We start from the raw sequence: 19652 nt of genomic DNA, 5'->3' as shown, positions 1-19652 counted from the left end.
TCGTACATCGGATCTCATTCATGAAACAGCTATGAAAATTTAGCATAAACCATCACATAATATGGACATAAATAAACTTGTAAAATAGATATACATTAACGTTACAAAATTATTACTGAACTAAGTGAAATTAAACAATAATTAGCTAGACCCAATCACTAAAGAGAAACCATTTGGGCCTCATTCATGAAACAACAGCAGATCAAATTTGTGTTAAATTGTTTGTAAAACCATTACTACATAAATCGCTGTAAATAGAGTTTACACTTTTACGCAAAAATGTATTCTTCTCATATTTCATAAAATCAGGCCCAAGACGTAATTTTATGCCGTACTAGTTTGTAATATCAATTTTATGTAAATTGTCATATATGCAAATTCATTCTGTTAGTAAGTGAGGCTCAGTGTTTGTATAATTTCGTTTGTGATGAAACGACAAGACACCGTTCTTTAGTCTTGGCTGTTCGGAAATGTAAAATGGTATAGTAGTTGCATTTCCATGTCGTACAGACTCAATTTATTAGCTGTTTTTTAGGAGGTCTGGCTTAAAAATGACTGAAGTTTGCTTCTGTGGACAAAGTCTCCAGAGGTCCATTAGCAAACTGAGAGCTAGTTTCTGCTGAGACCCTGTTAGCTCTCTCTCTCTCTCTCTCTCTCTCTCTCTCCCTCCCATCCGCTTTCCCTTTCCTCTTCTCCTGTCAGAATACATTACAACCTACTCAGTGACATGTAAGCAAAGACCCCCATTACAGGAGGAAAGTTAAACTTCCAATTTTTTGCTTGGAATTACACTAGCGGTAGGACTGAGCAGACTCCAGAGGAAGACCTTTAGTCAAGAACGGTGAGGAAGACCTCACTCCTTTAGTTTAGGGATGAGAGAGCAAGAGAATGAGAGGCAAAACTTGTGATGCGCTCACTGGAAAACAGACTGCATAATGGAGTGAGCTGTGTGGATTGGCCCCACCGTCTCATGAGAAATAAGGGAGCAATTTCTATTCCATATTTGATGGCAGGGGCCTGAAAAAAATCTATTCGCAAATCAGAAAAACAGAAACAAAGCCTTCGGGAGGTCAGTCCTGCTTTCTGTAGGCCCTGCATAATGGCTTGCTTGAAGAGAGACAATGGTAGAAGGTGCTAGTTGAAGAGACTGCTGGGGGCGGGGGACGTTTCCCGTCAACGATACCTAGCTGATCAATTTAACTGCTTCCGCACGTTTTGTTTGGATTGCCGCCCCCCTCTTTGGTGCGCTTCGCTTTTTGATGCCTGCTCCTGCGTGTCAGGAAACCTCAGTCTCCTTCTGTCTGTCTATCAGATGGACCTACGGTCGGTCTGACTGTCAGTTTGATTTATGAGCTCGCTGCGGTCAAACTTTTCTGCTCGTTGGCCCAAACCTGCCGCGGTGGTTCATTAGCGAATGGACCCTGCGTGGTACGCTAAAGCGGGCATTTTACCGTCAACGTAACTCTGAATTGCCAACAAGGATGGAGTTGAGACACCTGACAACGTTGTCTGCCTAATTTTAGCTCTCTGCATCGTTTGGTAGCATTCAGAAGAAGATTCCTCTTTGGTAAAAGAGCATAATGACAGCACAGACTGATTTACAAGTCGCTTGTGGTTGGCGAATGCAAGGAAAACCATCCCTTTGCCTCTTACATGTGCGTATTGGTGTGTTTATCATACCTCTTTCACTTGTTTTCCTGGGTGCTGTTGCTGCAAAAGCTGTAGATGGAGTTGTTCCTGTTGTTTCTTATAATACTCTTGCAGGTGTTGCTGTGGAAAGACATGGACATTCTCTATTACAATGCGTGGAAAGCAACAGATCATACAAAAGTGTAAATGCTTAGAACAAATGTGCTAAAGGCTAGGCTAATTTATAGCCAAAAACGATGATTGTTTAGGCATTTAAAATATTTCATAGTACTTTGTGCTTGTTTCCCTTTTCCCATTAAGTTCATTATTAGAACATTTCCACTAACCACTAGGAGCAGATGCAGTTAATGTAAACACTCTCAAAGCAAATGTGCTAAATGCTAGTCTAAAGCTGTGCCAAAATAACCAGTTGATGTATATGACTTGAAAATGAAAAAATCTAAATATCATTGTAATTCCCTTGTTCTATAAAGTTAGTGCTTTCACTAACTGCATGGAGCAAATACAGCTTCAAAAGAGCAAATGTGCAAACTGCTAGCCTACATCTGTGACAAAACAAAGCAGCTGTTGTATATGGCTTGAAAATTTATATTTTACTTATTTCCCTTTTCCCACATAAGTGTGGCCGTACCTCAAAGCAGAGCTACAACAGAACAAACAGATTTGCAGCCGACTCCGGGCTCCTGAGGCTGCACAACATGCCTGGATGTGCTTCTGCATGTCACATCATAAATAACATCTCTCTCCAGTCGAGACAAAGAGACCAGCACTTCCCCTCATCATGCGTCTCCATATGGACTTTTATGTGGCTGCACATTACCGCTCGAGGAACAATTAATCTTATTGCCTATATATTTTTTCCTCTCTGATGCCTTGACAGGCAGTGAAATTCTGAAATGAATGTGAAGCACTCAAAGGAGAGGATTCATCATTGTGAATTAATGCATTTAGCACACTTCTCTTTTTCTCAGAGTGCTGTCCTCAGGAGCTCATCGTCAGAATACAGGAGCCAAGCTCTCCCGTCTCGTTCAGCGGGAGACGTCTTCAGCACAAGACGCTCGTCACCGTTTATACAGACCTAATTATAATCAAGGCTAACCGAGTTAATGGAGATGTTTTTAATGAAGAGCTCACTCGGAGAGATTTTAAAATCACTTTTGAAGATGTAATCTACTCTTGTCAGAGACGCGGTCTAGTTGTTAACTCGCATGCTATGATATGATGTGGTGCTTGCGCGGACAATCAAAGTTTGAGCTGTTTTTCCTAATCATTTCATGTCCTTACAGTACTACACCTGCTGAAAAATCAGCTTAAACCTGGTTTGCTGGTCTTAACTGGTTAAAATTAGTCTGCCAGCCTGGGCAAGCTGGGTTTTAGCTGGTGGGCTAGCTGGTATCCAAGTCTGACCAACTGCACATTAACTGCCTGGTAAGGAAAGGAGACCAGCTGAGACCAGCTAACAGTTTAGGCTGGTTTACAGTCACAAAAGACCAAAAAACAAACATAGCATCTACAAATGTCACATATCTACTATAGCTACTTCAGCTAACATGTCGATAGTTTAACTAACTTTAACAAACTTGCTCAATCTTCAAACTGCTGCTTCATTATAATAAAAAGGAAACCCTTTAGAAGGAGTGAAGAATGTAGGGGAGCATGAATTCTAAAGTTCGCTTTATCAGCCATTACTCCAACAATAAAAACGTGATGCTTCTTGCAATGCAAATACATTAATGAACCAAACAACATGTGAAAGCAAGCTCGTGTTTTTCAAAGTGTTCGAGTTCAGGTACAGCTAACTCTGTTTGACTTTCTTGTTTCTGTGCTCCATTTGTCCCCAAAAGACGTCCCCACTGAAAACAACTAATTACATGCCTGTCCGTATTTGTTTCTCTGATCTAAGTGTGTCAAGGACAGATGAGAGAATCTGTATGCTACCATTTCAAAACATGACTGCATATGGGACAGTAAGAGGGTGTTTATGTGTGTTCACCTGCTGAAGCATGACTGCTTGTTGTTGTTGTAGGAGGGCTTGAAGCTGTTGGGGGGAAAGGACCTGCTGTTGAAGGATCTGCTGCATCTGTTGGGGTGTGATCACCTGTGGACTCATCATTGCCACAGACACTGGCACCTAAGAGAGACGGAGATGGAGAGAACAACACATTAACCATGTCTCGTGAAAACTCTTCAACTGTAAAGTCATGCGCTTCTCGAACTCTCTGGAAATGGTGCGAGTGCAGTATATGTAGTCATTTGGCAGTGCATGTGTACTTTCTTACTCTATATATTTTCTGTCAGCTACTCCCAATGGGAAAAGCACTGCGCTTTAAATAGAGGAGGACCTTAATTAGCTGAACCCTTCAACTCCCTCAGGCAATTTCTAGTGGTACAACACACACGGCAGGCAGGAAGACGCACATCTCCAGAGCCGACTGTGGGTCGTAAGCGGACACAAGGCCTGTTGAGGAGCAGCTAGGCTAAGTAGCATGGATTCAGTCTGCCGAGTGTTTGAAGCTTTGAAAAGTCTGTGAGAAACTCCTGATTGAAGCCGAGCTACTGTGAAGTATTCTGTTTTACAGAGGTGAGGGGAATTACCAGTTGCCTCTTGCTGCGCATTGAAGTTTCCAAGTTGCACACTTGGAAGAAAGCAGCCAGAGGCACAAGTCTTCCACGAGATGTCATTTTTAAAAATTCATGTCATTTTTTAAATGATAAGAATCATTAAAATACCAGCTGTCAAACTGTGTGAGAGAACTTTTTTGGCTAAAAAACAAAACAAAGAAAATATTTTCGCAACCCAGCACTGAAATAAAGCAAGCGAGTTTTCTGGAAACATGCAACATTTACATTAATTTGGCTCGATCCTTCGCTCGTGTCTAAAACTGCACAATGAACAGAATAAAAATAATTGCCAGACAAATGCTATTTGAGAAAGACAGAAACAATTTTCCCCTCCTTTTTTTCCTGGACGCTGCACCTGTCTACAGCTGACTCTTCAGGGCATTCTCTGTACTTTATGAAGCATGCTGCATGTTGCATCGTCCAACAGAGCAGCTTCGACAGATGCTGTCTATCATCAAGACAGCCGAGCCTTGGGCGTCATGACAGGTAAACATCTCTATTGTTGTGGTTTCTGAGCTTGAGAAAAAGACGTGAGGCTCCATTAGACGTCGCAAGGGGTCCGAGCGACTCCTCGCGCCGGCTAATCAAGACTGCTTGATTGCTTTCCTTACGTCTGAGCTCTCAAGGCCTTGACACGTCCTTGTTTTAGTCTCCTGGCTCGGCCCAGCTCAGGTTCCCCTCTTTGATTAGCAGAGACATTTGCATGGTCACTACACATTTTTCATTTTAGAAGTCATTATGCATTAGCGCTCCTGAGCGCCGAGCTTGACTAATCCTGATGAACTGAGTAGCGGAGCTGAAGGTCACACTCCATCCCCACTCATATTCATATTCAAACAAATCCAAGCACCATTCTTCATTAGACTGGCCCCAAAACTCAATGAGCATCACCACTATGGAGGGAAGCGCACACACAAATACACTTTCTTTCTTTCTGTCTGTCTCTCTTTGGGGAGAAAAGGTGTGATGAGGGAGGAGGTATCGGAAGAAAAAAAAAACAAAGGAACAAAGCAACAAAGTCACAAATTAAACAGCTGCATGTAATTATGCAAATATATGCTTACACCTTCAATGTTATTAAACCTTAAGACACATTTGTGATGTGTAATTACCCCCAGGTTCAGCCAGGGTTCTGCGCTGGCCTAAATGACAATATAAAGACCAAAGCATGAGAATACAAGAGGAGATGTTCTCATTATGCCCATTATTTGTATATTTAAATGAGCTACGGACTGAATAACGAACGATCACCTCGTCTGCACTGTGGCTTGGCGAGTACAATAAACATGTAAATTTCAGAACAATTCGCTAAGTTTATTTATCGACCAAAGCTGACTGTGTGTTGTATTTTCGCCTCAAACTTGCCAAAGAGAGCCTCGAAATGCAAAGGCGACAAAACATAAAGTGAAATTAGGATATGCCCCTCAGCCTCTCATTAGCTTTTTAGCAGATCGACGGATGATACGCATCTTCATTTCATCGCTTTTCCAAACAAAAAGGAAGAGACAAAGTTGAAGTTTCGGCCCACTCACTTCCGAGTCGCGCACAATGCTAATTCCAGCATTTAACGCCGGCATTTTCTGCATGATATATCAGAGCTTGAAAGATGAAAGCAGATAAGTAATTGCTCTCCTGGTTCTTATTCTTCACTGACAACCCATAAATTTAATTTTACACACACGTTCATTTACATTTTCGAGTATATGACATGATAATTGGCGGAATATAACACCTCCATTCCGCGGGATACTGCGGGGGGCGATGATTGACAAGCTTGGTGAATTGAAAGGAACAGAGGCTGAATTGCTTCTCCCCGAAATGATTTCGCCAAGACGGGGCATAATTAATGAGCGTTTGCCGAAGGGTCGAGCCATAAACAGTCACAGACAATGGGTCTTTTCCCTCGCAGGATTCCAGATGAAGAACACGACTGTGAGAGGCAATGATGCAACCCAACGAGTGCTAGAAAACTTCACAGATAATGGCATTCTTCATGAATCAAAGCATCAACTTCAATCGTCTGCACTTGAAGCACTTGTGCTGTGAGAAAATTTACTTACAGACCATCAACTGACATCTGTTTCTCACTCTCCTTTTACACATCAAGTACATCCAAAAATGGCAATCCATGAAGCTTTGATTGAAAAACTACAAATACAAGCTGATCTCCACTGACCTGCTCTTTAGAGCCATGAGGCTCAGCACCTAAGAGAGAGCAGAACAAAAAGCTTTAAATTGGTCAGTGATGAGAAAACATCAGTGGCCCTCCTGAAGAACGAGCAAATCATTACAGGGCTCTCGCTATGCCAAAATGGGTCTAGATGGTCAACTCCACATCATAAGAAAGAAAAACGCAAGACTTGAGCCTTCCTGCAGTACCTGAAAACACATTAATTGTCCCACTGGTGTATTTCCAGCAACAACAGCTGAAAGAGCTATGTTAAATAACTATAATTAATATAATTGCAAACTAGCTAAAGTATAAAGTAAGGAGTGATTTGATTCTCTCGATAAAAGAAGTTTCTGAATCATATGATTCAGGCTGAACGTGCTGAATCATGGGGCCACTTTAGAGAACCACTTGCCAGAGATACTTATGTTCACCAATTTCTCTTGTTCTCAAGGAATGGGTCTCTTCTTGGAATTCCGAAAGGATCCTGACCTTTCCACTTTGGAAAAGCTAGGATTGCTAATTCAGTCAGTAATAAATGGTTTCACAGTCAAGTTTATTGATGGAGTTGCTTTACTTGGGGATCACCAAAACGCACACTCACTGATTCGTGAGTCATTGACAATATAAACACATACTTGCACTAATCTAAACCCGAAACACTCTAACATACATACACACACACTCACACAGTGATCGTTTGGATTAAAAGATCAATGTGGATGCTCTCTGGGATCGGAGTTAAGTAGATTACAGGAATGTTTTCCTAAATCAATTTATTTTACAGTTCAGCTAAAATGTATGGGAAGTGTAATGCACATCAAATGATGATAGAGTGGATGTGGCCTCTGTTAGAGCTAACAGGGATACAATGGATCTTCCACACAGATTTAGATAACCACACTTTCATTTTTGTCAATGTAGGGAGGAATCAAATGCATACTACTGGAAGTTAAGCCTAATGTGCTTTCCAAAGGGAACTACGAGAGGAAGAGTAGAGCTCGTGCCTTAAAACCGCTCAAAGAAAATCAACCAAATCTGATCTTCAAGAGTTTGTAAGATAAAAACGAAGTCTACACGAGTCTGAAGGTTTGTCTTCCTTTGTTTTCCTCAAAAATGTTTCTTACCATTTCTGAAACGGAGCATCGTGTGGCATTTAGAGGGAAATCTGTCTCTCTCGCTCACTCCGCATCGACCCCCTCCTCTTCCCTCTCTTGAAAGCTTTGTGATGTCGCAGGTAATAGGGAGTCTGTTGGATCGCTCTCCTCGTCAAGTGACACGAAGTAAATTACACAAGCTTCAAGCAGCTCGCTGAATTATAGTTCATCACTTGGAAAGACTTCCCACCACCGGGCTACACGTATCAGATCTGCCAGTTAGGATCCAATTAACACCCTGGCCAGAGTAATCAGACTGCATGTGTAAGGGCTGCTGGAACTGGTTTATTACTCCCATGCATCTTCTGTCAGAAGGTACAGTTGTTGCTTCTACATCAAAGCGGTGCTATGGCACTATTTTTCCCCCCACTCCCACCGTTCCACTGGTTCTTGCCTAAGGGTTGTGCTTCAGTTTCCTTTGCATTGCAATGCGAGCCCCTGCAAACCGAATCCCTTGCAATTTACAGACACTGCCTACTAGTTCAGGTATCCAGGGTAAAGAAGGATGCTTTCCTGGTTACTAAAGATCACAAATCTGCAAATACAGCCCCCCCCCTCATTTTGGAGTGGCTGAACTTTGAAAAACTTGTTGGATTTAGAACTGAATTGGTCATACCTCACAAAAAGCAGAAATGGAATTTTAACTGAAATGCTCAGAAAGTGCATTCTAGGCAATCGAAACACAAACCTCTACCAATGAGGCCTATAAACTTTCAAACCTCAATGCTTTTTAAACTTTTATCAAAACATTACATCACTTTTAAGTTGTAATTCTGTTCTGTTTCCTGTGCCAGTTTTGTAGTTCTTTTGTTCATTGGTTCCCCTTGATTGTCTCCCCAGTTATGTTTTGTCGTCTTGTTACCCTCATTAATCCAGCCTGTATAAATATCCATTGTGTTTCCTATGTTTCTTGGTTAGTTGCTGGATGTACATATTGTGGTTCCCTCCTTTTTTCCTTCTTTTTATTTTAAGTCTTGAATTTAGATCCACATCTTACCTGTCATCCATTGTTTGCCACGTTACGCTAGTTAAGTTTCAGTGTTATTGACTTCTTTGAACGTCAATTTTTTAAAATTCTTTCTTACGTTCAAATTCAAATTGCGATTCTGCACTCTGTTTTTCGACCTCAATTCAAATTCTTTTCCAATCAACTGTATTCAAAAGCCCTTCCAAATTCTCATCTGAATGGTGCACAACCCTACTGTTGGGTGAATGCTGTTAATAATCAATGTTAATATGAGGGCATGAGTCTCCTTTTATAAATTCCGCCGGTTTTGTGCACGGTTCCAGTTGGTGGTCTGAGTAGATGAATTTTAAGGAACATGGAGCAGGAGTCTGACGCTCAGATGAGCTGTGCGTTGCTGACCTTTAAATCGGCGACACTCGGAGGATGGCTCACTGCTCAGGAAGTGATTGGGTTGAGCTATCTGCTACTTCTCTCTCGTCTTGGAATACATGTGAGCAACGAGCCGCTCAGCCGTCCTTCCCAAACGCAGGAACAAGGAAGCCTCTGGAAGGATGTTTGGTTGTGAAAAAGTTACATTAGCAAAGCCGGTTGGGTTTAAAATGAACCGTATGTTTCTGTCGTGGACGCAAATGCTGTAGAGTGTACCGTAGTTTCACGCTAGTGAGCTGAAATTGCTTTGTTTGGTTATTTGACCTTGTTAATGCTGAGATATTGCTCTCTGAGCCCACACCGCCAACAGGTCAGAGGTCAACTCTACCTCTTTAAACACCTTCCTGACACCTAGACAGCTGTATTATATCACCACAACAGCCCGCTGTAACACACCCACATGCCTCTGTTTGTTCAGCATCCTCCTGTTAGCTTCTAACCGCTGTTTCGGCAGTATTCAGTATCGCTAACATGTGTTTTCACACAGTTAAATGCCCATCCTGCCATCAGGATGAGACACCTGGGCGGCACACAGAGCCAAACAAACAAACCGGCATGTAGCTTATAGTTGGAGAATGGCAGCTGGGCTGATTGGGAGGGCAGGCGACACAATTGCCAGTCGCGCAAGCTTTCTGTAATCCCCCTTCCCTTTCGTCCTCTCGCTTTTTATTTGTGTTTTAAATGTCAGTGTATAAAACGCACAGGAGATATTGCCACTCGGAGGGAGAGGCGGAACGACGCGAGAGGACTGTTGTGTGCCTTGGGAAATCCTTGTAAGCAGCATGAAGAAGGCACAAGGATTTACGGGGAAGAAATAGGTGTTTATTGACTTCTCCTCTGGGCTTACGGGGTAATAATAGACCTGTCATATTACGCAAATGTGGAAAAGCGGCTTCTGAATGCGTCAAAAGCGCGAGATGAAGCGCTGGATAGAATTAGTCAGCCGACAGGCTTTAGACACTAATACAAGTAATTAAAACCGTGAGCTGCAGCACTTAGATGCTCGTGCAGTAAATAATTTATACGCCATGATCTATGGATCACTTTCCCTGCCTTTCCTGGACAGGGAAAGGGGCGGATTCATCAGTGTCAGGGAACAAGCAGGCATTTACTTTTTTATGTAAATAAGTCATTTTTCAAAATGCTTGTTACTTGGCATGTCTAAGTACACGCAGATGATCTGAATTGAGTTTTTGTAAGCATTTAAAAGCATAGCTATCAAAGAGAAAAGATATTTAAAGGAATATTCCATTGGCGGAGAATGGAAACAGTGAATAGTTTCAATATTACAGCCACAAGACGAGAACAAGATGTGTGTTAACATTATTTTAGTGTGAAAAACTGCTTTCTATCCTGTGTAACTTTATATCCAAGTTTAGAATTGTTACTATGACCATGTTCCTCCATAAACCCTAAAACAACTGTAAAAATGATGATTTAAACAACTTTAGAGCTCAAATAATACACAAGTTTTAACAGAAGAATTGCTTTTATAAAATTATAAGATTCACATTTCTGCTTCAGAAATGGGCCCCATTCACTTCCATTGTATGTACATCACCGTAATCTTGATTTTTGAACTTTTTATTTCTTTTATTTTTTAAGAAAAGTAGGGATGAGTCAAAATAATTTTTGTGGCGATCAGCAAACTGTTGATTGAGTTTAATTGGGTAAGTGAGTATGGAATATTCCTTTAAACATAGTTTTTGGGAAATAAAGGTTAACTAGATATTTAGACATCTGAAAGAGCACTGAATAAGTTAGTAAAAAAAAAAAGAATCAACAGCATTGATTAACTACAGCCTGAAGACACCACTCAACAAGCCTTGATTTATATTGATTCATATGGCTTACACGAGGCAAGGATGGCATAAGCAAATGTAAATATTCAATATTTACCATCCTCTGGTGTTATTAGAGTCAGGGGCTCGGTCATGGGCCACCAGTTATCACAGACCTTCCTCATTCAATATCACTCTGCTTCCTCAGGAAGTATCGCACTGCAATTTGCAGTCATGCTGTGTGCCGGGAATCCATTCTCTGAGTATACAGACGGCTGCGAAACTACAATAGATACATGAAAGTGCATCCACCTAGGCTTTGCTTTACAACTAATATCTTTGCACAGAAGGCGAAAAATAATAAAACAAAAGGAAAAAATTTCCCAAATACAAAAGCCATATTTGCCCAAACCGGCCTGAATATATTAAAAGCCAAAGGGACTAAATCTTTAACTTCCGCATAATTAGACACACAAGGGTGTGACTCTTGGAGAAGGTGTCGCCATTGTTATACTCTGTGAAAATATTAACGACGAGGGTTAGCACCAATTTTCCCTTCCTTTAATTAAATGCACGGGGTACTAATGAGGTAAACCACCGCTAGCTGATAGCACTTATTAGCAGGGAGGAGGGCTCGCTCTCTCTCACACTTAATTTAAACCTAAAAATATGGAGCCTGGCAGATGTCAAGCACTTATATAATTTGAGGCAGCGTGTTTGTATTGTGGGGATGTGAGAGAAATAACATATCGGCACTCAGTGGGTAAGTAAACAGGTCTGGTAATAGGGGATGCGAAGTGCGCGATGCCGCTGTGACCTTTACCAAATCACCGACAATAGCGATGCGGCGCAGCTGGAATCAATAATGGCAAATTATCTTGGAGGGGTACAAATGACAGCTAGTTAGGATACACAATGCTACAGGAAGCCAGGAAGAGCTGCTATTTGGTTTCTGCGGAATTGTATTGTAAATAATCCAATAGAAAGTTTCCAAAAGCTTTTTATTCTTCGTTTACCATGTTTAATTTTGACTTTGTAAAATCCACAGTGAGGCTCTTACAACTGAAGTGAATGGGGCAAAATCTATAAATGTTAAAATTCACTTTTTCACCACAAAACATTAACAATGTGAGTTATCTTGATAGTGAGAAACGGATTACTAACAGCTTCTATGTAAAGTTATATCTAATTTTTCTTTGTTGCCATGATAATGTAACTCATAAATCCCTAAAATGACTTGAAAAATTATGATTTAGACACCTTTATAGCACAAATAATACACTTTAACAGAAAAATTATAAGCTACACATCAAAAAATGGCCTCATTCACTTCCATAGTAAATGCCTCACTGCAAACTTAATTAATGCCTTTTTAAAGACAAGGAACTAGTCAACATTATTATTTGTTTTAATCAAGAATATGAAACAAATGCTATCAGTTGAGCACGGAATATTCATTTAATATGTCAATATCTTTTGACAGCAGAGATTTCAAGGTTGCCCGACAGAGGAGCTGAGGTAATGTAGCTGTAAACAACAGAAAGGCTTCAGGTGTGAGGTATTTTGTTTGGTTTCTTTTGGAGAAGGGCAGGCCTGACAGGTTGAAATTTTACTGACAGCTCCAGAATTACATTGCCAAATCAAACAGAGTAGCTGGAACAGAGGAAATCTTTTCCAGAGCGCCATGTATTATGGATGGACTTAAGAGATTAAGCAAGGAACTGCTCACCTGCAACGGACGCTGTTTGTCGTTGTTCTTTGGAGATTTCAGGCCACTGCCTGGTTGCTGTAGGAGTAATTGCCTTGCTGCTTGTAGGGCCTGCAAAGAAAAGAAAAGAGAAAAAGAGACGCAAAATTAGTTTTTTTTTCCATCCTTCTTCCTCCCCTTCAACTCTGGCACACTCAAATATCAAACATTGTGAAAGGTGACATCAACCCGGCACATTCCATCCACTACACTATTCATTGTTGTTGATGAGCCATGAAGCATCTCTCAGATATACATTTTTCATGATAATCCACGAAGCCGTGATGAAAGATAAATACAGTTTGTCTAGCACCTCTGAAGAGCATGAGGGGAAAAAACACACAGAGAGTGTCAGTGGTATTGACCTGTCTAGTGTGTGCTCAGCTGAAATACCCACTTCTCTGCAAATTACCGTCCCATTTGCATATTCATAATATCAATTTGAAGTAGAGGCAGGCGATGTGAAGTGTTCCTAGAAGCTGTAATTAAAGTTGACAAAATCAACATCAGATTACCTCAGGAGTGAATTAACAAGGAGCTGAGCATTAGCCGGGCCCCTGAGCACAGGGGTGACGCTGGCCCTTCTCCGCCAAATCACTCCAGATACCTACTTATCCAATGTCATACAACAATACAAGAATATCTGGTTGCTAAGGCAAGCGTCCCTATTGCTCATAATTAATGTTAGGGGTTTGTTCAAATCTTTAACCTTAATTATTAAACTTTAGAATGCAACTCAACCTGTTTGTACTAGAGGTCGACCCATATGTGTTTTTCAGGGCTAATGCTGATACCGATTATTTAAAGTTTTTTGTAGTTGTGGTTTAGAGATATATTTCTGATATTGTTAATTAATGTTTATGTAGATGGTGTTAAATTTTATTTTGATGTAATATATGTGTATGGTGTGGATGTGAAAATTAATGTCAAAACTAAGAATTTAAAATATTTTATCTGCAAATCGGTTTTGAAAGTAACCGATATGATATCTACAAAATTCTTAATATCGGTGCCAATAATTGGCTGACTCCTAGTTTGTGCTACTGACATGATTGATACCTATTTCTTTTTTTCACAGCATGTTGGTGAAAAAAATAGGTGAAAAAACATAGATTTACATTGTATGAGTGAATCCTCTGGGCTCTTTTAAATTTGACCAATAAACAACCACCTAGCAACCACCCAGGCCACCCTATCAACCCCTTAGAAATGTCCTAGCCAGCCATATGACAACATCAATGCTCAGACAATACAATTTAACCTCAGAACACCTTAGTAACCACTACGTTCCCAAAGCAATAGCAATAGCACTAACAATCGCCCTTAACATCCTACCATCTTTTGCATAAGCAAACTTCCACTCCTTTTTCTTCAGAAAATGTAAAAAAAAAAAAACTTACAGTATATGTGTGTAAGCCTGATGGCAGGTAGGTTGGAATGATGCACCTTACAGTGTTCCCCGTGTATCTACAGTAATACTGATACACACCTTTAAAGGATAGCAACTCTTCCCAGACTTCCTGGAGTTGTATGTTGACTGTAGACAGAAGTGAACAATGACTCTATGAACGCTGCCACAGATGGCCTCAGCACTCCGACACAAGGAGAAAGCAACAAAATAAATAACGCAATATAAACAACACAACAACTTCACGGGGTTTCATCTGTCAGGGAAGAGGAGAGTGAAGGTCGAGGGGTGCAAAGAAGAAAAAAAAACTCTGTGAGGTAAGAGGAAACTTTCCAGCAGAATCAAGGGCTGGTTTTATTTCTTGGTGCTTGCCAGTATCCATGACAACAGCTGCCCTGACAGGATGTGCATATGGCACTGCTCTGCCAGCTGGTGAGAACAATGTTTGAACTAGTACATTGAGATGCTGAGCAAACAGGGGGAGAGAAGGAGAGAGAGACAGAGAGAGAGATGGGGGGAAAGTTGCCACGTCTTAACCCGCTGGGAAGGCAGCCATCCCCCTGATCAATTATGAAGAGACAGGGTGAGGAGCTGCCACTGTCTGTCTGGCTGTGCGGTGAGGAGCCAGGCTCTCCAAGATCCTGGTAAACAAACACAACACAGTGGCGCTGGGTCCTAACAGCATCGATCTGTCTCCTCTGATGCACACACACACAGAGCCGTTGTTTGATACTTCAGGGGACACCAGGATGTGGAGGAGAGCTGGACTACTTCAAATCAGTTCCCTGTCCTGTCCTGTCTTTGAACGAACCAAACAGACAACAACCGGATTCTTGTGCTTTGAATGTGGCATACTTGTCTAACCGGATATGTTTTGGGAAAAAGCAAGATTTAACATTTTGCAAACTAATAATTTTAGTCAAATTTAATCAAATTTGATTGTCACTTATTGCTGCAAAGTGACAATAATTGTTCCAGAATCTGATAAGTTTTATTTGAATGAATCATTAACACTAGTTTTGTGAACAGATTCAATGAATCTTATTAATTTGTTCATGAATTGGCTGTCTGTTTAGTCTATTCTGTACAGAACAATATAGAGTTGTTTGGTCTGCTTTTACGCATTTATGATGCTTTTGGACTTCTGAACACAGTTTTATGTAAAGAACGGACTGAAACACAAAATTACAAGGATATTTTTCTGGGTAACTTTTTCAATATAACAAAGGTGAATGGGAACTGGCAAGCTGCACAGTGACAAAAGTTACAGAACCAGATAAGTCTGATTTTAATTAATCATTTAGACTAATTTTGTGAGCAGGTTCATAAATCTACTTAAAAATTCAGCCTGTTCTTTACATAAAATTTTATCCAGTTTTTGATTTTAATGATTCAAACACAATGGTAAACAGTCACCTGGATTTGGAGGAGAGCTGGACCACTTCAAATCCGCTCCCTGTCCTGTCCTGTCTTTGAACGAACCAAACAGACAACAACCAGACTCTTGCAGTTTGAACTAATCAAGTAGTATACTAAGAAAGTTTCTGCAAATCACCCTGCCTTATTTTTCCATTCTAAATGACGCATTTATCGATTAGTGATGGTCCTCGTGGTACTTTCGGATGCATGAGTGAGTTATAAGTACCCTCGCAAAGTCATTATCGGCAGGACCGCGTGGATGAGATTGTAAATTGCGGGAGATTTCACGCCCATCCAAGCGGTGATTGTGATTGTGTGGCTTTAGTGGTCGGCTAATGGCTTTACCACAACAATTAACAGGAGGAAATGTTTATCTGTGCCCCGATCGATACAGACTCGCTGTACTCTGATGAATAAAAGGACAAAGTCAAAGAAGTCATTCAATACACGGTAGAGGTCAGGAGAGTGGCGCTTCCCACAGCACACGGACGTTTAATGGCTTTTCCATTGCGAACGTAAACGCTGGGAAGGAGGGGAATGTAATCAACTCCACTTGGCATATTAGAAAAACATTTGTTTAGAACAGTTAAAGGGATTTACTTCCTCATCCTCATTCCATACTCATTCTGTTTCCAATGAAACACAAATTTTATTCTGGAAGTCTATTCTGGGCCACTTTTTCAAGATAACAAAGATGAACGGAAACTGGTAGGCTGCAAAGTGACAATAAAAGTTCCAGAATTTAATGAACCATTCAGATTATTTTGTGAACAGGTTCAATGAATCTAAATAGTTTGTTAATAAATCGGCTTAAGTTTCAGTCTGGCCTAAGAAGACCAAAAAGCACCATAAATGCATTGATGTAGTCCAAATGACTCTATATTCTTGTGTAAAGAACAGACTAAACAGATAGCCAATTCATAAACAAATGAATCAGATTCACTGAATCTGTTCACAAACCAGTCTATAAGATTAATTTGAATTGGACTGATCTGGTTCTTGGTAAACAGTCCATAAGTCTGCATAGTTCTGCAACTGACTGATTAAAGAACAAAAATCCTCACAAGCCATATGGGCTACTATAATAATACTTTTTTTTTGCACCATTCTCAGTCCTCATTCATGTTCATTATATGGAAGAGTGACCAGAAAAAAAAATATTCTTTTTGTGTTCTACGAATGAAAGAAAGTCATAAAGGATTGGAATAATGGACTGAGGGTGAGTAAAAGATGACAGAACTTTCACTATTTGGCTGAACTATTCCGTTAAATGTTTCCGGCGGAATTGTTCATCTGTCCTTCTCCTGTAATGCTGCAAAAACATTCCTTATTAGTGACAACACTGCATTATACAGCTGATATTCACCCTTGTGTGAAAATACCCAGGATGCAACACAAAGGCATATTAGGTGCTTTGCAGATTCAACAAAAGCAAAGCAACCACTGAAGTTTTGCTGGACGGCTGAAAGCTGCTTGCTTTGCTTTGCTTTTCTTCATCCTATAAGTTTTGTTGCTGCGCAGAAGAAATGCGTGCTGCCATCCATTAATGCACACATTGTATAAACAGCACAATGCATCACATTCCTCAGAGCTAGGAGCTCAAGGAGAACCCGGGCTGGAGCGTAAATAACAAGGCACTCAGGAACATATTTGATGTTGATATCTATCTCTAAGGACTGGGAGGGGGAGAAAAAAAAAAAGAACAGAAAGAAACAAACTTGCACATTCAGTACAATGAAGCGCACACAGAAGACATGCACACAAACACATGATTGCAAGGGCTTTGCAATCTTTATGAAAATATGATTCTGCCCAAATGGATCAGCTGTAATTGGTTTCAGATAGCAAGGTCGATGGGGAAAGGCGATATCGGTCACTATTATTTGAAACGGGGGGAAGAAACACGAATGTTTACACACGCGTTTCTCTGCTATGTTAATAGCCAAGCGGAGCTCACCAGAGAGAAAAAGAGACAGGCGAAAGAAACAATATGTCAGCTCTCTCTCCCTTTCACCATGCAGTCTGTGTTTAGACTTAACACAGGGGTAATGAGGAATACATCGCAATGTTCCCGGCGCTAAAACAAGCATGAAAAGCATTAGCAGCCAGTCGCAGCTTAGCACATCATTACAAACGCATCCTCATTCCCAAGGATCAGCACTTGAACAGAGATTTTACAGTCGCAACTGTGATCAAATGCATTACGAGACAAACAAATGTTACAGTGAAAAACTAGCCAAGGGAAGCAGGTTTGTTTGAGAATGGAAACATGGTGAATTAATCTGGATTGTTGAAAATGTTTGTCCACAAGGGTGTGGTGTTTTGGCAAATGTCTTTAATTCAATCATAATGGTTTTTTTTGGAGATGCAAGGCTTATCCGAACAACTCTAGATCAGAATGCCACACGGGTTTTGTTGAAAGTTTTGAGCTTCAGAAGATCGCCGGGCCTGCAGTCGCAGAGGGCACGTCAATGCTTCACTTATGGAAAACACGCACAACAAGACATTGATAGAGCGAGAGAACATAACCCTTATCAAGCCAACAGGAGTCGGCTGCCATGAAAAACAAAGGACAAACAGTTTAAGCTGAACAAACAAACAGAGCTGATTGGCCGGTGGTCTGCGCAGCCTGTGCAAAGATAGGGCCCCACTCTTGACAGCAAAATATTGACACCATATCTGTTATGTAAGTGTGTTTAGGACATAGGGGTCTGATGAGGGGCCAGGCCACTCATGAATAGAAAGCATCGCTCCAGGCACGGATTTCAGAAACAAGACGTGCGCTGAGGACATAACAGCCCTGCAGCAGCCCTACGTTGGGCGCCACATGCATGTCAGTATGAATGACAGCTGAACATGTTAAAGGTCCGTTTGGACACACAACGGCAGTAGGTCAGTCTGTGGACAATGTCCCAACCTCTGTTGTGAGGAGGCTGACTGACAAGGGCGGAACAGACCGCCTTTTATCAAAGGTCATCCATAGCTGTGATCTGTGTTAGTGCTCCAGTCGACAGTGAACCAGGGCTTATCGAAGAGGCTGCACGGCCTTGTTGAGCTCCAAAGACTGAAACTGCACTTGGCTCTATGGAGACAAACAAAGCTCAAACTAGCAACCTGAAATGTTCAATTTGGACTGAATTTTGTTTTTATGTGAAAGATCTGAATAGCATCAAACTCAGACCTTCTCTGATGGCACGACAGGAAGCTGGTGATTAAGTTGTTACATTTTCAAGTAATTAACAAGCTCCATTAAATATTACAACACTTATAATATATTAATAATATTTTAATGTATTTTTGATCATGAAAATTACTTTTAATAATAATAACAACCTAAAAGTATATTAATATTTAATGCATTCTTGATACAAATATAATAACAATAATAATGTAATAATAATTCAAAATAATACCAGGTAAAATCTAACAAAGTAGTAAATGAATACAATTTAAGTAATTAAAACACTCAATTTATTATTAGAACAAAATATAAGAAAGACAGACATGATGAAAATTGATGACAATTACTTTTAATAATAATAATAACAACAACCTAAAATTATATGAATATATTTTTTATGTATTTTGAATACTGAAAATTAATGTTATTATTATTAATAATAACCTACAATTATATTATTATTTTATAGATTTGTGATGATGAAAATCATTGTTTCTATTTTTATTATTAATAATAACAATAACAATAATAAAAGTAATTAAAACAATTCCAAGTAAAATGAATTAAATTAATAAAATATATTTAAAAACTCAATTTATTAAAACAACATAAGACGGAAGAAAGAGGAAGGAAGAGAGAGAAAGAAAGAAAGAAGATACAATTTATTAGTGTAAAAAAAACTGCAAAGGGAATTTAGCTATTTATTTGTTTGTTTATGTGCTGTTAGTATTAGTAACTTGCCACTTTAACTTAGATTTTTTAGATTTACTTATAAATAACATACATCACCCTTTGTTCTGTTGCTTGTTTAAGTCTTCAACTTTCTTCTTGCTTTTCTGGCTTTAACTAAAGGAAAACTCTGTCTATCCACCATGTGCATATGTAACAAATAAATGACTTTGACTTCTGAGGTCTGAGTTTAGTTCTTTAAAAAGGACTCAAGTGGGAAAACAGCCCAAGACACAACATGTTCAGCTAGGGATGTGCCGCGTGCTCACAGCATCCATTCCAGTAGCCGACACAAATAAAAAATGAGGAGAGGGGAGCAAGCAAGACAGAGAAAGAGAGAGAGATCTCAGTTATTGTGGATACAGACAGTGTTTTTCCTCAGCCAAACGCCA

General features: G+C 40.2%; 1 protein-coding gene across 3 annotated transcripts in view; it reads right to left on the bottom strand.

The window, feature by feature from the left end:
* LOC109064006 (forkhead box protein P2-like) overlaps positions 1 to 19652 on the bottom strand; it is a 73839-nt gene that overhangs the window by 33902 nt on the left and 20285 nt on the right. For all 3 annotated transcript variants that reach the window (XM_042722700.1, XM_042722698.1, XM_042722699.1), the window contains 3 exons: positions 12506 to 12595; positions 3644 to 3781; positions 1681 to 1770 (listed from right to left, as the gene is read on the bottom strand). In XM_042722700.1, the coding sequence (XP_042578634.1) occupies positions 1681 to 1770; positions 3644 to 3781; positions 12506 to 12595 (318 nt within the window). The remainder of the gene's footprint in view (positions 1 to 1680; positions 1771 to 3643; positions 3782 to 12505; positions 12596 to 19652) is intronic.

This window comes from Cyprinus carpio, chromosome B4 (genome assembly GCF_018340385.1).
Source record: "Cyprinus carpio isolate SPL01 chromosome B4, ASM1834038v1, whole genome shotgun sequence".
NCBI classification, from domain to species: domain Eukaryota; kingdom Metazoa; phylum Chordata; class Actinopteri; order Cypriniformes; family Cyprinidae; genus Cyprinus; species Cyprinus carpio.
Note: the sequence above shows the minus strand (reverse complement) of the source record. Positions and strands in the feature narration are given on the sequence as shown.